The sequence below is a fragment of the Strix uralensis genome, chromosome 4 (genome assembly GCF_047716275.1).
Source record: "Strix uralensis isolate ZFMK-TIS-50842 chromosome 4, bStrUra1, whole genome shotgun sequence".
In the NCBI taxonomy this organism is placed as follows: Eukaryota; Metazoa; Chordata; class Aves; order Strigiformes; family Strigidae; genus Strix; species Strix uralensis.
The window spans coordinates 116,361,730-116,372,687 of record NC_133975.1 but is presented as its reverse complement, the minus strand read 5'-3'; the positions used below and the strand labels follow the sequence as shown (position 1 = coordinate 116,372,687).

Below are 10,958 nucleotides of genomic sequence, written 5' to 3'. Positions count from 1 at the left end.
TTCTTATATTGAAATCTGTCTTAGCAATTGTTCCAGTGATAAAGAGGCTTTTACTGGGTCAGCCGGATATAAAAGACATAGGGATCATAATTTAGGCATGCAGTTGCCTGCACATTGTCAGGTGGCTGGCAGGAGGCGTAGGAATCTAAAAGCCAGAGTGGGGTGTCTAGTTGCCTTGCAGGGAAGCAATGTGATCTCTGGAGCCAGCAAATCCTAAGCACCTAAAAGTGAGTCTTTTCCAGATGTAATTGCTGCTAGAGGAAATAGGCTCTGCTCCATTAAAAGCCTGAGGATGGGTGCTTACAGCTTTTTTTTTTTTTTTTTAATGTATTAGTGATTCTTTTTAAGTGATTCTGCTGAATTTTATATTCAAGATCTACAAGAAATATCTTTGCTTAGGGAATGGGATATCTAAGGTCTGCTTCTCTTTTAGATGAGACATCTCCTTATTGCTCTAATCATCATATTACAGGATCATTGAGAGGGAAGGAGAGAAAATGGTGTTTTCCACATGCTCAGGGCAATTAAGATCACAGTGAGGCCAACATGTCCACGGAGCCAGAGACCGAGAAGTGGTCAGGTACACACTGGAAAGTAGAAACTGGGAACCTGGTCTGATCTGTTCTTGGGACTGCTGCTGCTTTGCAGAGAGAAGAAAATCTCCTCTGTCCCACCTGGCTGCCCTAACCATTGCACTGGTTCTTTTCTATCTTCTTTTTTCACCCTCTGGCCTCAGTGATGCTTCATCTCCGAGTATATGCAGTAACTCAGGTTCAACAGCAAGTACTGATGGTGGCCTTGTAGAAGAGTGAGAGCTCATGTTCACTGTTCCCAAGTAAAAGGAAGCCTAGAAGTGTGTGATGCTACTCTTGGAGGGTGCACTTTCCGGGTGAGCTCTCCAATGCTAAACTTACAGAAGATAGATGACACGGGGAACAGCTCTGTGAACAGTCATATACATTTCTAAAGGATAGTGTAAACTTGGATTCCATGTTTCTGATGCAAAAATAATTACTTTTAAAGAAATAGTCACACTGGTTGGATTCTCTGCAGAATCCAATGCCCTTGACTTGTGGTTGCAATCTTCTCAGGGACTTCAGCTACAGAGACATCAAAACTCTGAATTACAAGAGAAGTAAATGTCTAGTTAATCAGCCTGGAAAAGCCCCCGAGTGTGTCCAGGCATATACAATGAGGTATGCAGAGAGCTTTCTGGAGAGCCAGGAAAGCACATGTGAGTGTGAAGTGCTTCTGTGAATAAGTGGCCCTGGACAGTAGGCTTCTGAGGTCATTTTCTCACACACAGATGTGACTTATCAAGTGTTTTGTGACTTTGGTGATTTTTTTTGGATACGACCTTGAGTAGATGAGATTAGTTCAGCAGACACCACTGGTGAGGGAGGGGGCATCTTGATGTGCCTGGTGCCCTCACAGTGCAGCTTTTGGCCAACAGATTTCTCAGATTTCCTCATCTAGAAGCAATCAGGAGGGAAGCAGCACCATCTGGTGAGCAAACAGCTTTTCTATTTTGTGCCTGCATATGTTTTTGAGCAGTTCAAAATTTCATGTTGTCTGAAATGAGATTATTGTGAGGACCCCTTATGGGAGCAGCATGGGATGAATATTCATCTCCTGGACTATGACATGGGACTCTAATGGCAGAAAATTGTCTTCAGAATTGTCTCTCCAAATCATAGAGATAAAAATCATCCCTAAAGTGGACAAATTAGCTATATCCACAAAAAAACAAGCTCTGTCATTCAGAAAACTTAGTCCAGCTCACTTTCAGGTCTTCTGGTGGAATTAGTCTAGGGTAACTTCAGCTAATCCCAGTTTTCTCCATTTTCTTTCTAGGATATACTGTCCAAAATAATTACTGCAATTCTGGGTTGCATGGTAGGGAAGATTGTGTGATAAGGATGAGGTAATATATTCACAAGTGTTATCACCAGGTCTATTACAGATAAATTGCTTAAAGGAACACTGTCCTCCAGGTGTTGGCATGCTCTTGTGTCATTGTCTAGTTTGATTTAAAGCTCTTTATGAAAGCAATCTTTTCTTGAATATCAGAAATATATTGTCATTCCATAACATAGACAGAAAGAAGAAAAGAGGCAGATAGGTAAATGGGTTTCCTCCCAGGCTATTTAACAACTCAATGTAGGTTTGGAATTAGGATTGAAGGGCTTTTCACTTTTATTTCCATGTTTATGAACAAACTGTTTTTCTGGAGATTATATGAGTAAAGGTCTTAAAATAGGAAGCTTCCTGCAAAATTAGCTCCTTCAGATAGGGAATTCCCTAAGGGCTTTTTAGCACAGGTTCTCAACTCTTCATTTTTTAACAAATTGTTAGCAACTATGCTTGGTAGGAAAATCTCTCAGTCATTAAGACCATATGAGAATCTGCATCTTCTCATTCATACTGAAAGGATCTCTGTTATCAGTTTATCACTGGCTGATCACTTGCTAACCTAGAAGCCACAATAATATCAAAAGGAATAGTAAATATCAAGTATGAAGTAACAATCCCCAATCATATTCTAAAGGTTTACAGGATGCAAATTCAATTATAAAAGTACCTTTACATTTCAAAGAAGGGCCTAATAGAGTGGGCCACTTGTATCTTCAACAAGGCCTAAACAACAAAAAAGATCTCTAGAAACTGTAGCTGCTGAGTCTTTTATAATCTTATGATTTTAAAATCAACCATTATCAAGATTTTTGTGAAGGCTGACTCACGAGTCTTGACTGCTTTTGATTGGCCAGTAGTGAGTAACAGATGGATGATTCAGATTGTATTTAATTATCTGTGAATTCAAAGATGTAATAAAATAAAATTAATTCCATTAAAGTACATAAATTAACCTCAAAATGCAATCATGTCATAACTAAATAGAGCAAAAATATCAGGATACCAAAAAAACCTTCAGAAAACTAACCAATATTTTATAGAATGCTTACAGCACAATCAAGGTATATCCATTAGCCATAAATTTGAGGCCAGGTCAGTTAAATTCCATGTCTACTTTGTATTCCAAATAAATAGAAATTGGCAGTTCAATGTGTATATAGAAAAGTCCATCTTACTGCTGTACTTTGTAATAAGTGTTAAATGTGATGAGATAGGGAACAGTTGGTGACTTATGTTTAAAATGAAATGTTTCATTCTTTGGTATTCATGTTATTCTTAATAAATGATGACTGCAGCTGAGTGAATAGTTCACAGTGAATAATTTATCCAGAGGTAGCTTCTGAATCGGCCTGCTGGATATATGGAAATAGATTAGGCTTAGCTCTGATGCTTCTGTTTGGGAGTTGATTTCTTTTCAGAGTCTGACTAATACATTGGCTCACTGATAGCAGTTTTAAATATTCAGAACTGGAACTCTTATGCTGAGTTACAAGTAGCTAGATATATTGAGAAGTATCATATCAATGTCAAAATCAGAGGAGGCCAAACTATAATTCAAAACTACTGTGCACAGTAGTTGAAAATATAGTTACCAAGAACCCTTATGGTTCTTCCATTGTCAGTAACACAGTGGGTGTTACTGGAAATAGGCCTGCTTTCTAGAAATACTTTTGTCAAACACATAAATGTTTGAATATTTGATTACAGCTCAAAAATGTTTTGTTGTTCTTATGCAGGTCTAACTGTAACTGGATATTCAACTACTAACATAAATTGCTCCCTCTGATGTTATGGAGAAAGCAGGACCGTGAGCATAGCATTTTATGACAATAGTCTCTCAAGTTGAATCATGCCGGAACAGAAATGTGCAATTGGTTTAATATGCCTCTCCTTGCACAAGTTTTAGTAAATCTGGCTCATTATCTCCCCAAATTCTTTGCAACTCTCTCACTGTTTCTTTGTCCTAGATTCCTTCTCAGAAATGAGGCCCACTGGGACATTCATGTCCACATTTCCAAGGTCCCTTTGTAAGAGCTTATACAGTGCAGAGTGTCAGCTCTGTAAAGGAATGTGGCTACCACAGCCAAGTGTAACAGGTTGATAAATATATCACCCTTTGACCAGTAGAGCATCTGATAAAAATAAGGCCTTGTTTTTCTTAATGACATTGAGTCCTTCTGCTGTGCTGAAAATTAACCCACTCCAATGGTTTAGTTTGTCTATTAAGACACAGCACATCACTTCAGGTTCTTATTTAAAGCATTACAACATTTTTATTCAGAAAAAAAGAACACCTATTCCTTAGAGACATAGGGCTTTATATTCAGTTTGCTACTGAAAAACAGCCATCACCCTTTGTCCTCTCCTGAAATAGGGTGCCTTTTCAATCTGACCAAAAGTTTATTTAAAGATCTCATTCATGCCTGTTTGCTCAAATTCTGTTTGTATGTGGCTACTGATTGCTGCCCACTTGCATTTATTTCCTCTTTCTCCCTTTACTCACAAAACATCCAGACTTCTTCCATGATGTGCTTCCAGGAATTGTCTTAGATCATTAGTGTCAAAAGCACAGTGGTATTGCAGACCTTCAGTGATTAGCCATGTTGTTTTCTGATGGGATATGATCCGTTCCCTGGCCTGCTGAGGGTGCTGTGTATTCAGCTAATCCATGCTGAATTTTGCCTTTGCACGTATTTAGGGGGAGGGTAGCAGAAAGAGTTAGAAATTTGACAGGAGGCCTGGGAAAATAAAAAAATATCTGGCAGGAGTTGGAGAACATTGAAACAGAGGACAAAAGAAAGAGATAAGATTTCTTATTCAGTGGGAATGACAGAATAACTTAGTAATAGCTTCTCCCTTTTTCCACAGGATTTTAATACAAGAAGATGAAGATCACGTTCTACATAAGTTTGCTACTGGCTGGGCTTCATGCTGTTGCCCATGGTCAGCTCCCACCCAACCACCACAATGGACACGATCCAAATGAACCTAAACACCGCATGCATCACAGAGGTGAAGCAATCGCTTGCCTCAAACTAGTGCCAAACAATGCTGACTTTGCATTTCAATTTTTTAAAGAAGTTACACTGGAGGCACCTAATAAGAACATTTTCTTCTCTCCTGTAAGCATCTCCACTGCATTTGCAATGCTGGCCCTAGGGGCTAGATCAACCACTCAGACTCAGATCCTGGAAGGACTCACCTTCAACCTTACAGAGATTCAGGAGAAAGAGATACATGAAGGCTTCCACAACCTCTACCACATGCTGAGCCATCCCGAGAATGGGGTCCAGCTCAACATGGGGAATGCCATCTTTCTAACAGAGAAGCTGAAACCTCAAAAAAAGTTTTTAGATGATGCCAAAGCTCTGTATCAGCTGGAAGCTTTTACCACTGACTTTAACAATCCCACAGAGGCTGAGGAGCAGATCAATGATTATGTAGAGAGGAAAACACATGGGAAAATTACTAATTTGGTCAAGGACATGGATCCACAAACTGTAATGCTTCTGGTTAGCTTTGTTTTCTTTAAAAGTAAGTCCTCTAGGATTTGCATTCATGTTATTCATTCTTATCAACAGATCTAATGTCAGCTACCTCATTTGGAAATTGCTCTGGGTGAAATTTCAAATGATCTTTACTGGGCCAGAAGAGCCCAGAATGGCATATGGGAGGTGGTGGAGAGGTGGCAGGACCCTGCTCAGCACAGAGAGGCAGCCAGGGGCCACGTAGGCTTCGTTCTCTTTGTGGCAGCCATGGGAGCTCTGCTCCAAGCTGCAGCCTCCCATGCAGCCTGAGCTTGCTTACATGGGTTTAGCTGTAACTCTGATTGCCCTGTGTTCTTCTAATTTTCAGTGAAGGTGCTGAGACTCATGCATGACCTAATCCTTGTAATGCCTCTCTTTAAAAGTATGCATGATTCAATGGCCTAATTTACTACATACTCCTTTTTTTTCCTATCAGACTCCTTTATGTATACACACTAATGTATTTATATATGGAACAAGCTAGTGATGAACGGGGGAGGACATTTTAAGGAACAAAGTGGAACCACAGTGCATTTCTGATGTGGGTTAGATGTGCTCTTAAGCCTGACACAGCAGCGCTCAGATATAAGATCCTACATTAATTTTATCTACGAAGTGAGGCTTATGATTAAAGTCAGTAGAAATTAAATGAATGAAGTATGTGAGCAGACAGATGATGTCAGGTAAACCCTTAAATGGCAACTTACAGAAAGGCCACTTAGATCACCTGAACAGAAAAGGAGTGGTAGGTAAGAAGAAAAAGCCTAATTAGTTCATTACCAGCATCTGAAAAATAAAGTGAATTTGGAATCTAATGCACCCTTTTGACCAGGTAAAAGATTCTTGCCTTACTGGGATACAAGTTTTCAAAAGTTACGTTTGAAAATTCTGAATTTAACAAATGGATGAATAGGTGAATATTATTGCTAGCTACATAAAATTCAATTTATGATGGGATGGGACATGGGATATTCAGTCGCATTCTCCTTCTCTGTATTAGGCAACTGGGAAACACCTTTTAAACCAGAGCATACTGAAGAAAGGGAGTTCTTTGTGGATGCTGAAACTACTGTGAAAGTCCCTATGATGCACCAGACGGGTAGATTCGACTTCTATTTTGATGAGGAGCTGTCATGCACTGTGGTACGGCTTCATTATAATGGGAGTGCTACTGCATTTCTGGTTCTGCCAGCAAAAGGGAAAATGAACCAGTTAGAGCAAACTCTGGTCAAGGAAACCATCCAGAAATGGTCAGACCATCTCTTCCAGAGGTAATCTTTTGCCAGTCAGCTGCAGCAGCACCTAGATTTATAGCCTTTTTTCTTTTTTGGGAATGCAAAGACTATGAACTTGCTGATTCTGGGAACTGAGTGGGTTATTTTTGGCTTGTGCACCCTAGCTGTAAAATTCTTGCAGCTGGTTTGTATTTAACTATTTTGTTGACGCATGAGTGACTTGCTGCTCCCCCTACCAGAGCGAAGACCATCCTGATGGACTCCCAGAAGTCCCAAATAACAAGCCTAGATTGGTGTTTCTAAAACAGTCCATTGACTGAGTGGGAAGGTGGCAATTCTAAGACAAATCTCCTATATTGAGGTTTCAACTAATGTGTTTTACCTCTCATATGTCACTGACACATCGTGACTCAGACATATGTTTAAACCTTAAATAAACCATAACTTAAACAGTTTGTAGCAATGCATATATACCTAATGTGTCCTACACAAATATCTTCCTTACAAAAACCATTGCAGCACACAATGGTTGTTAGAACAGGCTAATGATTAATTGGGGTGTCCTGATTTTCTGGCATTTTGTTTTTGAAACTATAAAAATCTAATGAGGTTTTGTTAGCTCCTACCATTGACACTAACATCAGCCAACACATTTTACAACCTTGTTTGTCTGGGAGGAAAGAGATCTTAGCACCAGCAGATGAGTAATATCAAGTTAATACATGCCTAATTTACCAAGCTCTGCCCTGATTCACAACTAATAAGGCTGTGCAGTTCACACCCATGATTCTTGGTGCATCATTATAGAAATGCCAGCACAGTTAATAAAAACATAATGGGTAGCAAATTGAATATGAGCTAATAGCATGATATCTCAAATATGAAAAATAAAAGTGTATCATTATCAGCTGCAAAATCAGGAAAATCCTTATCTAAATGAATTCTTGGTGCAAATTCCTTCAAGATCAACATAGGAATAAATTCTTCATGGGAGAGGTTGTGATAACCAAATGGCAATTTCAGTTCTACTGTTATGTTGATGCCAGCACTAATACACTTGGTCCCATCATTTTCTAGTGCACTGGGCAGCATCACATAAAGGCTACAGCCGTGGGATTTGGATCCTGTCTGTTTTGCTATTCAACCCAAGCTGTCTCTGGGTGAGACAGCAAAAGACTTGACCTACCTAAAGATTAATCACTGCAGTGGGTGACTTGGAGGCTCCAAGGATCCCTAGACAGTGCATGAAGAGCAATTCAGCAGAAAGCATTCCAAGCAAGAGCTGCCTACAGATAGCTCACAGTCAAAGGCAAGCTCAATCATGGCCAGTCCATGGGAGGAAAACTATTAGAGGATAGTGTGTCAAAAGATGCAGGCAGCAGGGTACAGACCTTTCCTGGAGCCATGCCAAATGCCACAGTTATGCCAAAATCACTGCTTTGCTTTGAAGTTTGCCACACTTCTCCCCAAACAGACTCTGTCTGTGCCCCACTTCAGGAGGTCTCCACCTGCTTGAATGACATGGGCTGTCACCTCTGCACCTTATCTTCTCTGGCTGTAAAGAGGGGCTCTCATTACTGTCCTCCTTTGCAGAGTGCTCAAAGATTTGCTGAAGCAAAACACCAGATATGATGATGATGACGATGTTAATGAATGATAGTGCTTGTATCACCATGAGAAATGCCAGCAGTTGAGCAATTGAATTAGTGCTCATTGTACACTCAGGGTCCAATACCCTGGGGTTTGACACTCATGGGAATTACACAGCTTTCTCACCACCATTTACCCCAGTGAAAAATCCTGCTCACCACATTCTCTGTTTCTCTTCTACCTAACAGCCTGGTGAGCCTCTACTTCCCCAAATTTTCTATTTCTGGGAGCTATGAAATAACGAACACCCTTAGCAAGATGGGAATTGTGGATGTGTTCACCGACAAGGCAGATCTCTCTGGCATCACTGGCACCCCAGAGCTGAAGGTTTCTAAAGTAAGTCCGTGGCTGTTGGCTGTCTCCTTTCTTTCACAGACTTGCAGGAAAACCCCTCTGAGGTAGTATACAGAAACACCAGCTAAATACAGCTTGCTAGGCTCACCCTGGCCTCAGCCTGTAAGCTTACAAGAGGAGTTTGGCCCTCAGTGATGGTGGAGATCAGATTAGTTTGCTGCACACCTGGTTTTTTCAAGCCTGGTATTGGCCAAGATTTCTTGGGCGGTATCTGGAACATGAGAGGAACATGAAGCCCTGGGCCTTTGAGGGGAGACGATAACTCTCCCACCCACACCACAGCTTGTCCTCCCACCCTGGAGACTCAGTTTCAGAGGTGCAGACAAACTCTTAAATGTGGAGCCACCATCCTTCATTCAGTCTTTGGGACAGAGGAAAAATGGTCTGGGAGGGGGGTTTTTTTGAGGACATTTCTGTAACTTCATTGTGGTCCTCATTTAAAGCAGTCATGACTACAACAACACAGCTCACATCTCTGCTGCCTCTACTCACTTCTCAGTGGATTCTCCAAAGCAGGACTGCTTTAAAAGGGGTCTGACTCATCTCTCAGGTGGCTGTTTATGCCCAGCATGACTGTTTTCTTTCTTCCTAGGTTGTTCATAAGGCTGCTCTGGATGTTGATGAGAGAGGTACTGAGGCAGCAGCAGCAACTGCTGCTGAAATAGTGACAATGTCTCTTCCTCCAACCATTGAATTCAACCATCCCTTCCTCATGCTGATTTTCGATAGAGATACAAACAGTACACTCTTCATAGGAAAAATAGTTAACCCGACCATCACTAGCTGAAGTGACGTATGAATTCCGCTTGTTATTACTAATTAAAGAAGATGTGAAACTGCATGATGTGATTTATTTCCATTTTTACTATCTTAGTATATGGTTCTTTTTTAGCAAGAGTTTTCATTCTATGCCATTATCAGAAAATATTGATATTGACCATGATGCTTGCTTAAGAGGAAGAAAGGAAAATGTTTTAAATTCAGCTAGCAAAGAATGTCTTTTTTACTCGACTGAAAGCCAAAGAAAGACCTAAGATTTGCCAGCATTCAGAGAGAGAGACATTTGTATTACAACGGACGACTCCAGCTTAATAGGTGGTTGTCAGCCAGAATAACAGATAAAATGATTAACACTCTTGCAAACAAAGAAGAAGTGGCTGTAATTTACCATAAGTAAGTAAACAAGAGATGGGAAGAGTTGGATCAACAATGCAGGGTCACAGGAAACTGAAGCATCTAATGGAGACAGCACTGGGAATGTGAAAAGCTGTCTTCAGCAGAGAAAGAAATGTGCTTTCTCCACCAGAAACCTTTCATCATTTTTAGTACTAATCTAGCAGCAAATCTTCCTGGGTTTCTTAACAGCTCAAAACAGAACAGGGGGATCAAATCCACTCTTGAACCTGAGGACTTTCAACTATGCATTGCCAATTTGACAGACTTAGATAGCTCGCATGAGTAGCTGACTTCTCACACATATATCCAGCAGTGGTCAGGAGGATGTAGCTGGATGGGCAGTGAGGTATTTGGATGACAATTACAGAAGCATACTGCCAGCTGAGATTTGTGGAAAATATATAATGAAGTTTTAGAAAATTGTAGATATTTCAAGTGCTGTCCTTTTACAGCCAAAAAGTAGGTAGGGAGCACCCAATAAGTACATCACCTGACCCAGGGGGTGGTGGCAGGCACCCAGGTAGGACATAGGGCAGTTTGAGGGCTGGCTGGTAACTGCTTTCAAATGACCTGCCTTGGCAACAGGTACCAGAAAGAGCACCTTTATTCCCTACATTTGTGGTTTTTGAAAGGAGATGAAATGGTGTCATGGCGTCAGGAATCACACTGGGAGCAGTCAAATGGTTTGGGAAGCTAACACAGCCTCAGCCAGGTTTTGTGTGCTCTCTGTGAAATTAAGAGCAAATGTGATTTTATCAGTCTGGTGCAAAGCACTGTCTCCCCTTTCACAGTCAAAAGGAAAGCCCTATTTCTGCTCTGTGTTCCTAGTAAAAAACTGGTGTTAACTCTCATCATACATGGTGCTTTTTGACAAGTCTCTCTATAGACAAGTGTATGAACTCACAAACATTGATGGCAGGACTCCCAGTAAAAGAGATGCATGTGCACTACTTCATCTTCCCGGCTCCTTCCTGCACTCACCTCCATCTGTTTGGGTGGCTTTGTGGCCCGGTGTCCACACAGTGATAATTCATAAGGCATCCTATCTGACTGTGCAGCGTTCTTGTCTTCCTGAAATACGACTGCATGGTGCAGCATCTAT

At 40.8% G+C, this 10,958-nt stretch overlaps 1 protein-coding gene across 1 annotated transcript; it reads left to right on the top strand.

Annotated features, from left to right (window-relative positions):
• Positions 1–442: 442 nt before the first annotated feature.
• On the top strand, positions 443–9,521 carry LOC141942279 (alpha-1-antiproteinase 2-like). Its single transcript, XM_074865227.1, has 5 exons — positions 443–580; positions 4,783–5,448; positions 6,442–6,712; positions 8,515–8,662; positions 9,273–9,521. Exons 2-5 carry the CDS (start codon positions 4,800–4,802, stop codon positions 9,465–9,467), a joined length of 1,263 nt encoding a protein of 420 aa, XP_074721328.1. The 5' UTR covers positions 443–580; positions 4,783–4,799; the 3' UTR covers positions 9,468–9,521.
• The last annotated feature ends 1,437 nt before the right edge of the window (positions 9,522–10,958 follow it).

Coding starts and splice junctions, on each gene's coding strand:
- LOC141942279 (XM_074865227.1), top strand. CDS start 4,800: ATGAAGATCACGTTCTACATAAGTTTGCTACTGGCTGGGCTTCATGCT. Junction 5,449..6,441: donor TAGCTTTGTTTTCTTTAAAA/GTAAGTCCTCTA, acceptor TCTCTGTATTAG/GCAACTGGGAAACACCTTTT. Junction 8,663..9,272: donor CAGAGCTGAAGGTTTCTAAA/GTAAGTCCGTGG, acceptor CTTTCTTCCTAG/GTTGTTCATAAGGCTGCTCT.